Genomic DNA, 18333 nt, shown 5'->3' on the forward strand with positions numbered 1-18333 from the left:
ACTCTTTGCAGTGATGACAAGGACTTCAGACAACGATCCGAAGAAATGACAGGGTTCTTCCGACAAAGGGTTTATCGAGAGCAAGTCATCCAAAAAGCTTCTTGGAAAGCTTCCAGTCTAAGTCCCTATGGAATAGCCTGCTAATTGATATATGAAGTTCTCCATCCTTGCCTCTCTTCAAATCAAAATTAAAAACATAATTATCTCTTCAGTTAAGAAAATATGCTGTGTAGACATAAGTAAAAAGAGCTCTGAACAAGCGCAGCTGAATATATCCATATAAAAGCTGCGCTATACAGTGCGTCCAAGAAAAAACGAAACCGAGATTTATTGATGATTTATCAAAACTTAATCATCAATAAAATAGACAAATGCCCTACCAATTTAAAGCTTGGAATCTCCTTTTTCATCTGAAAATACTTAGATTATTTCTCATTCACGCATGAGTGAGCAAAAACTATTTGAAGAGGGGATACCAAAAAGTCACTTTGCGGGCTGTATCTGGGTTTCCGAAAAGAAAACCACATTTTTAAAAAGTGTGATATCTGCTCTTCAATTTGATACCTCAATTACAGAAAATGGTCAAGAAATAACAAAGTTCTGGCTATTTGAAATAAGGCTTGAATTTCAATAATTTCATAAAATGAAGAGGTTTTACAGACTAGCCTTCAAACTCACTCGACACTCCGTTTTGTTGACGATCAGCCATGCATCACGTCTTTTGTTAACAGTGCGATAGCTTCTGTGGGAAATCGGTGAAAACACGTTTATTTAATGAAATTATGGAAATACAAGAATGTTTTGAGGGAGCATAACTTTTTGTATTTCTTGACCGTTTTCTGTGATTAAGGTATCAAATAAAAGAGCAGATATTGAACTTTTTAGGCATGGGGTTTCCTTTTTGAAATTCAGATACCCCCCGCCAAATGGGTTTTTGGCATCCTTTCTTCAAATTGTTTTTGCTCACTCATGTGTGAATGAAGAATAATCTAAGTAATATCAGATGAAAGAGGAAATTCTAAGCTTTACATTGGTAGGTCATTTGTCTATTTTATTAATGATTAAGTTATGATAAATCATCGCTAAATCTCTGTTTCGTTTTTTCTGGGACGCACTGTATAAATTAATGCTTATTATCATATTATTTTTAAGTCGCATGGCCACTTTGCAACCAAGTCAGGAGAACATGGAAAGGGTACCATTGTTCCTAACGTACCATCGGTCTACCGAGAGGATCGTCTCAACCATCATGAATACATGTAACACAGGCATTCTCAAGGAGGATGAGACTAACCGGGAGATATTCAAGAACCCTCCAATGGTCGCGTATAAGACAAGAGCTTCCGCAATCTGCTGGTACATTCCAAATTAACATCTACAACTACTGAGGAGAATCACAGGACCGTGAGATGCGGAAGAAGCAGATGTAATACATGCAACTTCTTACTGCAAAATACCACTATCAAGGGACCTAAGTCTACCTGGATTGCTCGGGATCATTTTACATGCAATACCTACAACTTGATCTATGTTATATTATGCACCACATGTGAAATGCTATATGTCGGTGAGACTAAACGGAGGATGGCCGATCGCACCAGTGAACATCTTACATCTACGATCAATCCGACATCACACCACAGGACTTCCAGTTGCTCATCATTTCAATCTTCCAGGACACTCCATCAGCAACTTCAATATACATGTATGTGGCATCGTGAGATGTTCTGGTGCTACAGATGAGGAGAGGAAAATCCGGGAAGAACGTGTGATCCACCGCCTGGGATGTCTCCAACCAAACAAACGGAGTCAACGCAGCCTTTCACTCCTTCCCTATGAACTCTTCGCTTCTTGTCAATATTCTTTGCTTCTTTGTTTTCTGGTGTGTTGTTGTCATCTTTTCTTTCTATAATCTTTCTCTCGCTCTCCCCCTTTCTCATACGTTCTCTCTCCCTCTTTCTCTTCCTTAGCTGGTATGTTCTTGCCTTTTCTTCTATTTTCTTTCTACCACTCCGCCCCTATATTTGTCTCTCTTTTCTTTTCTTCTTCTTTTTGTTTTTCTATTTCTAATTCTATTTCACCCCTTCTCTGTGTCTCCCACCTCTCTCTCTTCTATCCCTCTCCTTCTCTATCTCCCTCTCTATTTTATCCATTTTCTGTTCATTCTACTTTCTGTTCCTCTTATGTTTGCTTTTTCCTAATGCTTCTCTTTCTCTCTTGTTTCTGCATTCCTGTTTTCCTTTTGTTTTCATTTCTTTCGTTTATTATCTGATCCCTTCTCCTTTATTTCCTTCCCTCCTCTCTTTCCTTTGTTATGTAAAAGCGCCCCTCTGTTGGGTGCGCCTCCATCAAGGGCGCTCCCTGAGAGAGCGCGCTTTACCGTTGTTGATCTTGACGCATTTGATCTTAATCAATAAATCACTTGACAAAGCCCTATGGACGAAAATTTGTGAAAACAAAATTCACTAAGGAGTTTTTATTTATATATATATATATATATATATATATATATATATATATATATATATATGGAGCAGAAGTTAGAACGAGAGTTAATTCAAGACAACACATAGAATAAGAATTCAAGATAAAGAAAGAAAAAATTACAGGTCCGGCTCCACACAAAACATTATCAGCGCAAGGTAATAGGAAAGTGAGAGGTACATGTACTGTACTGGAGAGAAGCTCTATTGAGCTCTCCATCCATTCGAGCAATGTGGAAGGCAAAACAAGCTCAAACGTAAAAGACCAAGAAAGGGTCTTAAAATACACGAAAACTAACGCTAGTGTGCTAAACCTAGACTCAGATTGATATAACAGTAAAAAGAGTAACATAAAAAAACGCCAAGGAAAGAGTCTCCAATCATAATCATTCTAATGTTGGAGAGAGTTAGTTTTAGACATCTTGACTCGGTTAAGATACAAAGTGAAAAGAGGACGTGATGTGGCCATGATTAAGTAACTGGGCGTAATGCTTGGGTCAGGGAGATCGGTCACCGTGCAAGGAATTTCGTGTGGGTTATTGTCTTAGGTATAGTCAGTCAAGTGGATAAATGGCATAAAGGATGTATCCCAGTTATTGAAGTAAATAATAATTTGAATTTGCAATGTTCCTGCAGAAGAAAAAAACAAAACAATGTAAGGCACCTAACAGAAAATTAATACCATATCTATTAGCATAGTATTCATGAATGTTTTCATAATTTTAGAAGAAATAGGGAGTATGGGGTGAACTGCTGTTTAGTTAAAGATTCTTGGTGGAAGTCCTGCTAAAAGACAAGGGGTGGTATTCCAAAAGCCACAGTCCACTCAAAGGCCATAACAACCCCATACAAATATTGATTTGAATCATCAGAGAAATATCTAACAAGCATAATACTGAAAATTTATCTGATCGGATTTAAATACAAAAATCATGACATTATAAAGTTTCACTTAAATTTTTCACAATACAGTTAAATGTGCAATCCAGTGAAATGCAAATGTGAGAGTCGATGATGTCCTTCACTAACTACTCCTTTTTTTTATTGATTGAATTGTGCAGTATTTCAGTTTTTAAAGATTTGACAACAAGGACCAACTTGTCTGAACCATAAAATGTTAAAGGGATGGTCTAGGCTGGACATACTTATATCTCAATAAAAAGAGTAAAATTCACAAAGCAAAATGCTGAAAACTTGATCAAAATCGGATAACAAATAACAAAGTTATTGAATTTTAAAGATTATCATTATTCCGGTGAAACAGTTCTAGTCATGTCTCTATGAATATTCATTAGTTGGGCTGATGTTGTCATATCCCCACTTTTTCTTTTGTACTTTATTATATGTAATTATGTGTATTAAAAAAACTAAAACAATTGGATTGACAACTGATTAAGTGCATTAGTTATCTATTGCCGCAACTTATTTCATCATAATGGAGACACATCATTTACACATGTATGAAAAAATGAAAGACTTATGATTTCATGTAATAAATGAGAAAAAGGAAAGCGGGGATGTGACATCATCAACCCACCTACTGAAAATTCATGATGATGTGCATATAACTGTTTAAAAAAAGTATTGATAAACTTTAAGATTCAATAACTTTGTTATTTGTTATCCAATTTTTGATGAAATTTTCAGCATTTTGCTCTGTGAATTTTACAATATTTAATAAGATATAAATATTTTTAGCCTGGATCATTCCTTTAAAACAGTGATATTTTCACACATTTAGGAAGGAATTACACTTTGTTTCAAAGGCAAAGAGGAAAAAATTAGAATATTTCATTATTTCATATTTCCTATAATAGAATACAAAAGAAATAGTGAGTTGGTGACACCATTGTTCCCCTCAGTTGCAAAACTACCAGTCTCTGCATATGACTATATGTACTTTGTAAAATGAAACAATATTTTAAAATATCATTACTTTCAAATTTTATTTCTGATTTGATGAAACTTTTTAGTAATATGCATTTCTTTTTATTCTTTTTATTCAAATAAACTTTTTGCTGGGGTGAACTTGGCCTTTAATCATGTGGTAAATTATCTCTGCCATGAATAAGGAAAAAGTATTATGAAAATGAGCATTCTACTGTATAGAAGCGTTTGTCTGAATTTGTAGTCAAGGCCAGGGTTAAGACCTAGTTTAATGAGCAGAATACTGGTTCTATGACATTTGCTCTCGCGACAATTGCTCTGTTGCTATTTCCACACATTAATGGAATAACCAACTTTAACCCTGGATTTAACACTATACCCTATCCTAAACCTAACCCTGAACCTTATTGCATCCTTAACCCTATATTTTAGACAAAATAATACCCGGAGCAATTGTCACCAGAGAGAATGTTGTGTCACCCAGAATATCATCCAGGTAATTTTGTTAGGTCATTTTTCTTTGACATGTAGTAAGAAACCTTCTCATAATAATACAAAAAATGTAACTGGTGTCACCAACATCCTTTTTTCGATTGACAGGGTAAAATTCTCACCTGTGCATCCGTATATTTGTAAGTTCCACATTACATCTGTGGGGTAGTTGTCAGGGATGATCCGCAGATCTGTTATTGGATCAGTGATGTTGACATTAAATCTATCTGCAGTGTTCTCAGAACCATCAAGAACAAACACCTGTAAATTGGCCAAAGAAAAGAAAATGCATTTACTCTTTAATCAAATTTCTTCATGATTAAAATTTAGTTAATACTGGCCTTAGTTGGTTACAGTCATACTTGGAACAAATGTTCCTGTGTAGTCTTGATACAAACTACACAGATTATGCCAGTGCTTGCCTATCATGTGAAATTCCTACTCTGGAATACAGAAGGGAGAAACTCAGCCTGGATTTCGCAATGTCTTTAATCGAACATCCAACATTCAGTACCTGGTTACCTTCTCCAAAAACTTAACCATCAATCTCCGACATACTCCTAGATATCAGCAATACAGTAAGACAAATCGATTTCACAATAGCCCCATACCATATTTCATAGATCTCCTGAATAAAGACATGCCCATATTTTTTTCTACTCAAAATATTCAAAATTCTGTGCACTAGTTTGGTGAACTTCGTGAAGCTCTACCAGATGGAAGAAAAAAAATCGGTCAATACATAAAGAAGAAGCATTTTATGTGAATTTTGAAAAATATGCATATATCAATTTTTCATAAATAAGCATAAAAAATTTTCTAGTCATAATTTCTAAATTGTGTGTAGAAGTTTAATGAACCTCATGAAGCTTTACCAGATGGAAGCAAAAAAAAAAAATCAAAATCGGTCAACAAATAAAGAAAAAGAGGCATTTTCTCTGATTTATGAATAAATTTTACATAGATTGGCACAAATAATTTTCGTTGGACCGGATGAGCTAGAAATGTGACTAGCTGCCCCAAAACCAACAATAAGCCACCCAAAATCAATTTTGAAAGTTTTAAGAGTTTGGTTAAGCACATCATAAACTTTAATATGATATACAACGTGACAAAATTGATCAACAGCAACCGACACAATTCCCTGAATGAATGCAGAAGAAACTAGCGAGAGCTTAAAAAACAATGTTTGAAAATGTAGGTTCACCAAAGCATGAGGTGTGTACACTGTTCAATCTCATGATACTTCTAAGCAGTCTGCTAAAATATATGTCAAAGAAACCCTTGTATCTGGTTATTATAATAGGTGTGAATTTGAAAATCTCACCTTAATCATTTGGCTTTCATCCAGATAGGAACTGTTTCTTCCCTGGACAGTCGTGTACTCCAATCTAAAAGAATCAGTCAATCCTTCTACTGCCACACCAGTAACCATGGCTGGTTCACTAAACATGGCTGAAATCATGGATCCATTATCATCGATTTTCACATTTCCATTTAGTTTTACCAAGGGATCAGCACAATAACCTGAAATTTGAAGGAAACATATATATATATATATATATTGCATGGTTTATTGACTGCAAACAATAAAGTGTATATATATTCTTATATGTACTTTTTATCACCCATATGTAATCATTATCAATTACAGAAGACATCTTTATGGTTGAGGATATTCAAGCAATAAAATGAGTTAAATGAGGCATTAGACAAACAAGTATTCATAACAAGGCAAATGCCAAGCATTGTCTCGCCTGCATATTGCGGTCATGAAGAGACTGCAATATGTCAAAACTATGCTATATGACTTCTGAGGCTGTCAGCAGTTAAGGGGGTGAATTGTGGTTCTGACAGCTTACATATGCATTAATGGTATAGGCCTACTTAATCCCTAGAAAATCAGATAACACTAAGAATGCTCGTTGTTACAGTAGTTGTCGGTTCTGAATTTTAATACGAATAACTAGAAATTATAATCACAATAATAGGAAAATGATAAATGAAAGTAATGTAACTCATAATAGCCAGACTAAAATTTGAATACAAAAACAACTGTTGAAGCGTTTTAGCCCTATCATATAATTCCAAAATAAATGAAAGAGTAATCGCCTTAACCTACCAGAAATTGTAGATGAGGTGGTAGTTTCTGGGACTGATGTTGTAGTTGTTGTAACCGGACCTAGTAAAAATAATATCATGAAGACAATTATATTAGCTATCTTACATACATGTAGCTTTCAGTGCAAAGTTGATGTCAATTTGAAAAGCACTACTTAAACGTCCATACAGTCAAAGTATTAAATCTTTATTCCCAATTTTAGTCAGACATAAATTCAAAACAACAAAGGCAAAAAGACTAAATGAATGTATCAATGCCATCATTACTCTTTTGCTCAAAGTTATTCATGAGCTCTCATCCGAGATTAAGCAAATATAAATATTATTTACTTTCATTGCAGCCATGCAAAGTCATGGAAGTGATGTCTGTATCCTCCGTAAAAATTATTCGAACTGCACGGCTGGACGCAAGTCTTTCTGAGAAGCTGATTTCCACAGTAACAGTTCCATCTAACTGTAAATAGCGTTCAGTCGTACTTGGATTTCCCTACAGTAGATAAAGATAAAATAAAATTGAAAAATTTCAAAATGATAATAAAATTTCTTCAAAAGATCTATCCACACTCAAAATTATCCCAACTGACACAGACCACCCAAAATTTTGCAAAGAGACTATGCAATTTGATATTGATATTGATTTTGACTCTTCACCCAAAAGAAACAATTATCAAGGGAAAAGAAATAGTGGCAGCTAATTCATTCATGTCCATGAATAAACATCAAGAGCAGAGAGAGTACATTTGCCACTTAAAATTTTCCTGTTACTGATATGAGATAATAAATATAATTGAAGCGATATTTGTACCTGTGCATCCTGGACGTTTCTGACGAGAAGATTTGTCTTACTTGTTACATCCTCATAATTATCACCATCTGTTGTCACCTCAACAGAGAGAGATACATTCTTGACTCCTGATAAATTGGGAGTAACCTCGATTGCGGAAATATCAGCTGTTGACGATGGCAAGCGTACAGTGTAAGATCTAGTACTGTCTTTAGTGAGGTCCTCGGTCAGAAGATCATAACATTCTGTTAATGAAATATCATGAATTTCTAGTTACAAGGAATAAGAGATATATTTATAGCATCCAAATAGGCCTATATATATTTCATAAAACTTCTCAGATGAACCATCATATGCTTATATCAATATGCTTGACAAAAGTCATAAAAACTATATACTTATAGAAGAATAAACAGAGACACACTGCATGGATAGATAACTAGCACATCAAAATTGCACTAAAATTTGTCAAAAAAGTGTTTTAAAAAATTTCAACAAAGCAAACGCCAAGTGTTGTCTCGCCTGCATATTGCAGTCACAAAGAGACTGCATGTCAAACCTATGCTATATGACTTCTGAGGCTGTCAGCAGTTTAGGGGGTGAATTGTGGTTCTGACAGTTTTCATATGCATTTATGGTATAGGCCTACTTTATCCCTAGAAAATCAGATAAAACTAAGAATGCTGTTAGTACTATGAAGCTATAATAATTTCCATGCAAGTAAGGAAATGAATATTAGTGAAATAGAATTTAATTGATAATAATGTGAGTGAGTAAAATAATCAAATCAAATTAATTTAATTATTGAGGTGTTATGGCAAACTTATTGTTTGAAAATATGGAGGAAAGGTTGTACATGAAAGATAAATATAAAACTTATTGTTTGTGATTTTTAGCCATCTTGCCTTCACTTTAGCAGTAGGGTTTTCTAAATTGATCTGTGTGCATACGATAAGTAAATGAGGCAAGAGTGAAGTACTACAAAATACAATAAGTAATAGGGTATGAGTAGGAAGTTTGAAAGAGCAGTTTTTTATCAGCACATTTTGATTAAAGGCTATGATAGATGTGAGGGCAATATGTCTGCGGCACCACAGCGAGGACGCGGATCAAACTTCAAAATATTCACACTGTAATGAAATGCCAATCTTTGGCATTATGTTGGATGATGGTAGGGGCATAACTTTTCTCAACTTGTTTTATACAGTCTACAGTATTACAAGAACATGCACATACAGCAAATCTGAAGGGTAACATTTAAGAAACTTTGACAGCTTTTCTATTGTACCATTGGCAAATTTGTGTGAATATTAGAAATGGTGCTAATGCCAAGAACTATAGCTCATTAAATAAATAACAACAAGAGTTTTTAATGAATAAACAAGTAAAAAAAAAAATCTGGTTCAGGTATAGAGAGTAATGAGTTCTGAAGTAAAATTTTTGGGTTAAAAAGTATAAAATTATGAAGTTCATGTCATTAGAGGAAGCAGTGTGAAAGTTCATTGACCTTTGACCTTAATCAAATTCAAATCACATTCGAACCTGACCTGCACCTTCAAGAGATGGACCTCTGTTACAAGTTTGCAATCCTACCTGGAAGCTATAGAAAGTTATTGTGTGTACAACATAGCAGTGCCAGGCATTGAAAGTTCATTGACCTTTGACCTTAATCAAATTCAACTGACATTCGAACTTGACCTGCACCTTCAAGAGGCGGACCCTTGTATGATTTGGCAATCCTACCTCGAAGATATCAAGTTATTATATGTACAACACAATTGGTGACGCCGACGGTGGAAATAGTGATACCTATGACTCGCTCCGCTACGTAGGCAAGAAAAAAATGCTGATGTTATGATCAAATCAAGGCAAAATTTAGAACTTCAAATTATAAGTGAATTAGGTTATATTAATATGCTTGACAAAAAGTCCCAATATTCTGTATGGACAGAATACATGATATATGACTAGCACATCAATAAAAAAAAATACTGTAGCTATGAGAACATTTGAAAACATGGAAGCAGCAAAGCTGTTTTTAACAATAAACTAGCATTCTGTTACTTTTCTATTTAAATAAAACAACATTCACAAAAGACTCCTTAAATTATCAACATTACATAACATGCAAAGGAAATACGTTTAATCCAAGACTTCCCTTTCAAATACAAAGGCACTATCTCAGAGTCTTTAATGGCAATGATCAACAATCTTTCACCTTAAAAATAATATCTAACTCAAATTCTAGACATCAACAACAATGGAACAGTTAAAGTGGATCTAAGCAAAATGACTTATGGTAGTCCCGGTGGGGTCACTCAATATGACTTGGGGACCGCATGACCGTTACCAAAATCGCGGGAAAAGGGGTCAGTTTCACGGAACATCCGCGGACAGAACACTCCTCGAAGTAGTGAAAATATGCTCACTGTCCTCAATCTGATGGAAATAGGGGTCAGGAAAAAGGGGAGAACGATCACGGGAAGTAAAATCCGTCGCCGAGTCACCAGCTGCAGAGGGCACGCGCATCATGCTCTGTATCTTTATATGGACAACTCTACATTTATTTTTACAAAGAATTCTACTTTTCTTATTTTTCAAGAAAAATAAAGTTCTTTTGGATTATTGTATCAGTATACAACTTCAAGATCCTTACGTTCCTCCCTTTCCAAATCTCTTGTTACCCCCAAAGTTTCCAAAACCTAGGGTGAAAGATCATTTGTTTATTCATCCTCGAAGCTATGGAATAGCCTCCCTCATAACATCAAACAGTGCTTGACTTCTGAAACTTTCAAAAATTACATGAAAACATTTCTGTTCAATTCTTCTTAATTTCTTTAATAATTTCCTAAAATGCGCCTTGAGCACTCTACAGAGTGGATTTGGCGTGATATAAGTCTAATTATTATTATTATTATCATTATGACATGGCTCTTGGTCATCTTTAACATGTTTAAGGACTGAGCACTCTGACGCCTGTGTTGCAATTTCCTCTAATGAGGAAAGGGTGTAAATGCCCTGTCCTTGAAATATGTTAAATAGGGGTAAATTTGCGAAATGGGCAAAAGTGTCCTTGCAATCTTATAATTAGGGGTTTTTCAAGTTACCATTTTACCATAATTTTGTACTTGTTTTGCGTGAAAATAGGGGGGTAAATTTCACAAAATGTCCTTGAAATTGACTGCAATAGGGTTCACTTGCATTTGTGGTAACAGTCAAACGTGTCCCCCTCTGCGGCTGAGTGACCCCATTGGGATGGAAGTAATAATCCTACACAAATATACTAGTACATGTATTTGCACATATTTTATTAATCTCTATACCTCGAGTTGTTGTCACTGTTGTAGTTGTTTGAGTAGTGGAGCTTTCAGGTGTGGTGGTAGTAAGAGTTGTCGTCTCTTCAGAAACTGTGGTGCTTGCGGTTGTTGTTACTGTAGTTGTTGTTTCTTCTTTCACTGTCGTCATTGGAGAAGTTGTGGTTGCTGGAGTGGTAGTTGTTGAAACACTCGTTGTTACAGTAGTTGTCGGTTCTGTATTTTAATACGAATAACTAGAAATTATAATCACAATAATATGAAAATGATAAATGAAAGTAATGTAACTCATAATAGCCAGACTAAAATTTGAATACAAAGACAACTGTTGAAGCGTTTTAGCCCTATCATATAATTCAAAAATAAATGAAAGACTAATTGCCTTAACCTACCAGATGTTGTAGATTTGGTGGTAGTTTCTGGGACTGATGTTGTAGTTGTTGTAACCGGACCTAGTAAAAATAATACCATGAAGACAATTATATTACCTATCTTACATACATGTAGCTTTCAGTGCAAAGTTGATGTCAGTTTGAAAAGCACTTCTTAAATGTCCATACAGTCAAAGGATAAACCTTTATTTCCAATTTTAGTCAGACAAAAAACAAAGAGAAAGGCAAAATAACTAAATGAATATATCAATGTCATCATTACTCTTTAGCTCAAAATTATTCATGAGTTCTCATCCGAGATTAAGCAAATATAAATATCATTTACTTTCGTTGCAGCCATGCAAAGTCATGGAAGTGATGTCTGTATCCTCTGTAAAAATTATTCGAACTGCACGGCTGGACGCAAGTCTTTCTGAGAAGCTGATTTCCACAGTAACAGTTCCATCTAACTGTACATAGCGTTCAGTCGTACTGGGATTTCCCTACAGTAGATAAAGATTAAATAAAAATGAAAAAAATTCAAAATGATAATGAAATTCCTTCAAAAGATCTACCCACACTCAAAATTATCCCACTGACCCAGACCACCCAAAATTTTGCAGAGACTATGCAATTTGACATTGCTTTCAATTTTGACTCTTCACCCAAAAGAAACAATTATCAAGGGAAAGGAAATAGTAGCGGCCAATTCATTCACGTCAATGAATAAACATCAAGAGCAGAAAGAGTACATTTGCCACTTAAAATTTTCCTGTTACTGATATGAGATAAAGCATATAATTGAAGCGATATTTGTACCTGTGCATCCTGGACGTTTCTGACGAGAAGATTTGTCTTACTTGTTACATCCTCATAATTATCACCATCTGTTGTCACCTCAACAGAGAGAGATACATTCTTGACTCCTGATAAATTGGGAGTAACCTCGATTGCGGAAATATCAGCTGTTGACGATGGCAAGCGTACAGTGTAAGATCTAGTACTGTCTTTAGTGAGGTCCTCGGTCAGAAGATCATAACATTCTGTTAAAGAAATATCATGAATTTCTAGTTACAAGGAATAAGAGATATATTTATAGCATCCAAATAGGCCTATATATATTTCATAAAACTTCTCAGATGAACCATCATATGCTTATATCAATATGCTTGACAAAAGTCATAAAAACTATATACTTATAGAAGAATAAACAGAGACACACTGCATGGATAGATAACTAGCACATCAAAATTGCACTAAAATTTGTCAAAAAAGTGTTTTAAAAAATTTCAACAAAGCAAACGCCAAGTGTTGTCTCGCCTGCATATTGCAGTCACAAAGAGACTGCATGTCAAACCTATGCCATATGACTTCTGAGGCTGTCAGCAGTTTAGGGGGTGAATTGTGGTTCTGACAGTTTTCATATGCATTAATGGTATAGGCCTACTTTATCCCTAGAAAATCAGATAACACTAAGAATGTTGTTAATACTATGAAGCTAAAATTATTTCCATGCAAGTAAGGAAAAGAATGTTAGTGAAATAGAATTTAATTGATAATAATGTGAGTAAAATAATCAAATCAAATTAATTTAATTATTGAGGTGTCATGGCAAACTTATTGTTTGAAAATATGGAGGAAAGGTTGTACATGAAAGATAAATATAAAACTTATTGTTTGTGATTTTTAGCCATCTTGCCTTCACTTTAGCAGTAGGGTTTTCTAAATTGATCTGTGTGCATACGATAAGTAAATGATGCAAGAGTGAAGTACTACAAAATACAATAAGTAATAGGGTATGAGTAGGAAGTTTGAAAGAGCAGTTTTTTATCAGCACATTTTGATTAAAGGCTATGATAGATGTGAGGGCAATATGTCTGCGGCACCACAGCGGGGACGCGGATCAAACTTCAAAATATTCACACTGTAATGAAATGCCAATCTTTGGCATTATGTTGGATGATGGTAGGGGCATAACTTTTCTCAACTTGTTTTATACAGTCTACAGTATTACAAGAACATGCACATACAGCAAATCTGAAGGGTAACATTTAAGAAACTTTGACAGCTTTTCTATTGTACCATTGGCAAATTTGTGTGAATATTAGAAATGGTGCTAATGCCAAGAACTATAGCTCATTAAATAAATAACAACAAGAGTTTTTAATGAATAAACAAGTAAAAAAAAATCTGGTTCAGGTATAGAGAGTACTGAGTTCTGAAGTAAAATTTTTGGGTTAAAAAGTATAAAATTATGAAGTTCATGTCATTAGAGGAAGCAGTGTGAAAGTTCATTGACCTTTGACCTTAATCAAATTCAAATCACATTCGAACCTGACCTGCACCTTCAAGAGATGGACCTCTGTTACAAGTTTGCAATCCTACCTGGAAGCTATAGAAAGTTATTGTGTGTACAACATAGCAGTGCCAGGCATTGAAAGTTCATTGACCTTTGACCTTAATCAAATTCAACTGACATTCGAACTTGACCTGCACCTTCAAGAGGCGGACCCTTATATGATTTGGCAATCCTACCTCGAAGATATCAAGTTATTATATGTACAACACAATTGGTGATGCCGACGGTGGAAATAGTGATACCTATGACTCGCTCCGCTACGCAGGCAAGAAAAAAATGCTGATGTTATGATCAAATCAAGGCAAAATTTAGAACTTCAAATTATAAGTGAATTAGGTTATATTAATATGCTTGACAAAAAGTCCCAATATTCTGTATGGACAGAATACATGATATATGACTAGCACATCAATAAAAAAAAATACTGTAGCTATGAGAACATTTGAAAACATGGAAGCAGCAAAGCTGTTTTTCACAATAAACTAGCATTCTGTTACTTTTCTATTTAAATAAAACAACATTCACAAAAGACTCCTTAAATTATCAACATTACATAACATGCAAAGGAAATACGTTTAATCCAAGACTTCCCTTTCAAATACAAAGGCACTATCTCAGAGTCTTTAATGGCAATGATCAACAATCTTTCACCTTAAAAATAATATCTAACTCAAATTCTAGACATCAACAACAATGGAACAGTTAAAGTGGATCTAAGCAAAATGACTTATGGTAGTCCCGGTGGGGTCACTCAATATGACTTGGGGACCGCATGACCGTTACCAAAATCGCGGGAAAAGGGGTCAGTTTCACGGAACATCCGCGGACAGAACACTCCTCGAAGTAGTGAAAATATGCTCACTGTCCTCGATCTGATGGAAATAGGGGTCAGGAAAAAGGGGAGAACGATCACGGGAAGTAAAATCCATCGCCGAGTCACCAGCTGCAGAGGGCACGCGCATCATGCTCTGTATCTTTATATGGACAACTCTACATTTATTTTTACAAAGAATTCTACTTTTCTTATTTTTCAAGAAAAATAAAGTTCTTTTGGATTATTGTATCAGTATACAACTTCAAGATCCTTACGTTCCTCCCTTTCCAAATCTCTTGTTACCCCCAAAGTTTCCAAAACCTGGGGTGAAAGATCATTTGTTTATTCATCCTCGAAGCTATGGAATAGCCTCCCTCATAACATCAAACAGTGCTTGACTTCTGAAACTTTCAAAAATTACATGAAAACATTTCTGTTCAATTCTTCTTAATTTCTTTAATAATTTCCTAAAATGCGCCTTGAGCACTCTACAGAGTGGATTTGGCGTGATATAAGTCTAATTATTATTATTATTATCATTATGACATGGCTCTTGGTCATCTTTAACATGTTTAAGCATTGAGCACTCTGACGCCTGTGTTGCAATTTCCTCTAATGAGGAAAGGGTGTAAATGCCCTGTCCTTGAAATACGTTAAATAGGGGTAAATTTGCGAAATGGGCAAAAGTGTCCTTGCAATCTTATAATTAGGGGTTTTTCAAGTTACCATTTTACCGCAATTTTGTACTTGTTTTGCGTGAAAATAGGGGGGTAAATTTCACAAAATGTCCTTGAAATTGACTGCAATAGGGTTCACTTGCATTTGTGGTAACAGTCAAACGTGTCCCCCTCTGCGGCTGAGTGACCCCACTGGGATGGAAGTAATAATCCTACACAAATATACTAGTACATGTATTTGCACATATTTTATTAATCTCTATACCTCGAGTTGTTGTCACTGTTGTAGTTGTTTGAGTAGTGGAGCTTTCAGGTGTGGTGGTAGTAAGAGTTGTCGTCTCTTCAGAAACTGTGGTGCTTGCGGTTGTTGTTACTGTAGTTGTTGTTTCTTCTTTCACTGTCGTCATTGGAGAAGTTGTGGTTGCTGGAGTGGTAGTTGTTGAAACACTCGTTGTTACAGTAGTTGTCGGTTCTGTATTTTAATACGAATAACTAGAAATTATAATCACAATAATATGAAAATGATAAATGAAAGTAATGTAACTCATAATAGCCAGACTAAAATTTGAATACAAAGACAACTGTTGAAGCGTTTTAGCCCTATCATATAATTCAAAAATAAATGAAAGACTAATTGCCTTAACCTACCAGATGTTGTAGATTTGGTGGTAGTTTCTGGGACTGATGTTGTAGTTGTTGTAACCGGACCTAGTAAAAATAATACCATGAAGACAATTATATTACCTATCTTACATACATGTAGCTTTCAGTGCAAAGTTGATGTCAGTTTGAAAAGCACTTCTTAAATGTCCATACAGTCAAAGGATAAACCTTTATTCCCAATTTTAGTCAGACAAAAAACAAAGAGAAAGGCAAAATAACTAAATGAATATATCAATGTCATCATTACTCTTTAGCTCAAAATTATTCATGAGTTCTCATCCGAGATTAAGCAAATATAAATATCATTTACTTTCGTTGCAGCCATGCAAAGTCATGGAAGTGACGTCTGTATCCTCTGTAAAAATTATTCGAACTGCACGGCTGGACGCAAGTCTTTCTGAGAAGCTGATTTCCACAGTAACAGTTCCATCTAACTGTACATAGCGTTCAGTCGTACTGGGATTTCCCTACAGTAGATAAAGATTAAATAAAAATGAAAAAAATTCAAAATGATAATGAAATTCCTTCAAAAGATCTACCCACACTCAAAATTATCCCACTGACCCAGACCACCCAAAATTTTGCAGAGACTATGCAATTTGACATTGCTTTCAATTTTGACTCTTCACCCAAAAGAAACAATTATCAAGGGAAAGGAAATAGTAGCGGCCAATTCATTCACGTCAATGAATAAACATCAAGAGCAGAAAGAGTACATTTGCCACTTAAAATTTTCCTGTTACTGATATGAGATAAAGCATATAATTGAAGCGATATTTGTACCTGTGCATCCTGGACGTTTCTGACGAGAAGATTTGTCTTACTTGTTACATCCTCATAATTATCACCATCTGTTGTCACCTCAACAGAGAGAGATACATTCTTGACTCCTGATAAATTGGGAGTAACCTCGATTGCGGAAATATCAGCTGTTGACGATGGCAAGCGTACAGTGTAAGATCTAGTACTGTCTTTAGTGAGGTCCTCGGTCAGAAGATCATAACATTCTGTTAAAGAAATATCATGAATTTCTAGTTACAAGGAATAAGAGATATATTTATAGCATCCAAATAGGCCTATATATATTTCATAAAACTTCTCAGATGAACCATCATATGCTTATATCAATATGCTTGACAAAAGTCATAAAAACTATATACTTATAGAAGAATAAACAGAGACACACTGCATGGATAGATAACTAGCACATCAAAATTGCACTAAAATTTGTCAAAAAAGTGTTTAAAAAAATTTCAACAAAGCAAACGCCAAGTGTTGTCTCGCCTGCATATTGCAGTCACAAAGAGACTGCATGTCAAACCTATGCTATATGACTTCTGAGGCTGTCAGCAGTTTAGGGGGTGAATTGTGGTTCTGACAGTTTTCATATGCATTAATGGTATAGGCCTACTTTATCCCTAGAAAATCAGATAACACTAAGAATGTTGTTAATACTATGAAGCTAAAATTATTTCCATGCAAGTAAGGAAAAGAATGTTAGTGAAATAGAATTTAATTGATAATAATGTGAGTAAAATAATCAAATCAAATTAATTTAATTATTGAGGTGTTATGGCAAACTTATTGTTTGAAAATATGGAGGAAAGGTTGTACATGAAAGATAAATATAAAACTTATTGTTTGTGATTTTTAGCCATCTTGCCTTCACTTTAGCAGTAGGGTTTTCTAAATTGATCTGTGTGCATACGATAAGTAAATGATGCAAGAGTGAAGTACTACAAAATACAATAAGTAATAGGGTATGAGTAGGAAGTTTGAAAGAGCAGTTTTTTATCAGCACATTTTGATTAAAGGCTATGATAGATGTGAGGGCAATATGTCTGCGGCACCACAGCGGGGACGCGGATCAAACTTCAAAATATTCACACTGTAATGAAATGCCAATCTTTGGCATTATGTTGGATGATGGTAGGGGCATAACTTTTCTCAACTTGTTTTATACAGTCTACAGTATTACAAGAACATGCACATACAGCAAATCTGAAGGGTAACATTTAAGAAACTTTGACAGCTTTTCTATTGTACCATTGGCAAATTTGTGTGAATATTAGAAATGGTGCTAATGCCAAGAACTATAGCTCATTAAATAAATAACAACAAGAGTTTTTAATGAATAAACAAGTAAAAAAAAAATCTGGTTCAGGTATAGAGAGTAATGAGTTCTGAAGTAAAATTTTTGGGTTAAAAAGTATAAAATTATGAAGTTCATGTCATTAGAGGAAGCAGTGTGAAAGTTCATTGACCTTTGACCTTAATCAAATTCAAATCACATTCGAACCTGACCTGCACCTTCAAGAGATGGACCTCTGTTACAAGTTTGCAATCCTACCTGGAAGCTATAGAAAGT

The 18333-nt window shown here is 34.9% G+C and overlaps 1 protein-coding gene across 1 annotated transcript in view; it reads right to left on the reverse strand.

Moving 5' to 3' along the window:
* The window catches only part of LOC121426608 (mucin-19-like), a 196170-nt gene that overhangs the window by 75192 nt on the left and 102645 nt on the right, over positions 1-18333 (reverse strand). The window contains exons 86-98 of the mRNA XM_041622966.1: positions 16749-16972; positions 16276-16432; positions 15951-16010; positions 15568-15774; positions 12272-12495; positions 11799-11955; positions 11474-11533; positions 11091-11297; positions 7789-8012; positions 7314-7470; positions 6985-7044; positions 6190-6389; positions 4985-5123 (exon numbers count right to left, since the gene is read on the reverse strand). Of these exons, the coding sequence (XP_041478900.1) occupies positions 4985-5123; positions 6190-6389; positions 6985-7044; positions 7314-7470; positions 7789-8012; positions 11091-11297; positions 11474-11533; positions 11799-11955; positions 12272-12495; positions 15568-15774; positions 15951-16010; positions 16276-16432; positions 16749-16972 (2076 nt within the window). The remainder of the gene's footprint in view (positions 1-4984; positions 5124-6189; positions 6390-6984; positions 7045-7313; positions 7471-7788; positions 8013-11090; positions 11298-11473; positions 11534-11798; positions 11956-12271; positions 12496-15567; positions 15775-15950; positions 16011-16275; positions 16433-16748; positions 16973-18333) is intronic.

Source organism: Lytechinus variegatus, chromosome 13 (assembly GCF_018143015.1).
Source record: "Lytechinus variegatus isolate NC3 chromosome 13, Lvar_3.0, whole genome shotgun sequence".
NCBI classification, from domain to species: Eukaryota; Metazoa; Echinodermata; class Echinoidea; order Temnopleuroida; family Toxopneustidae; genus Lytechinus; species Lytechinus variegatus.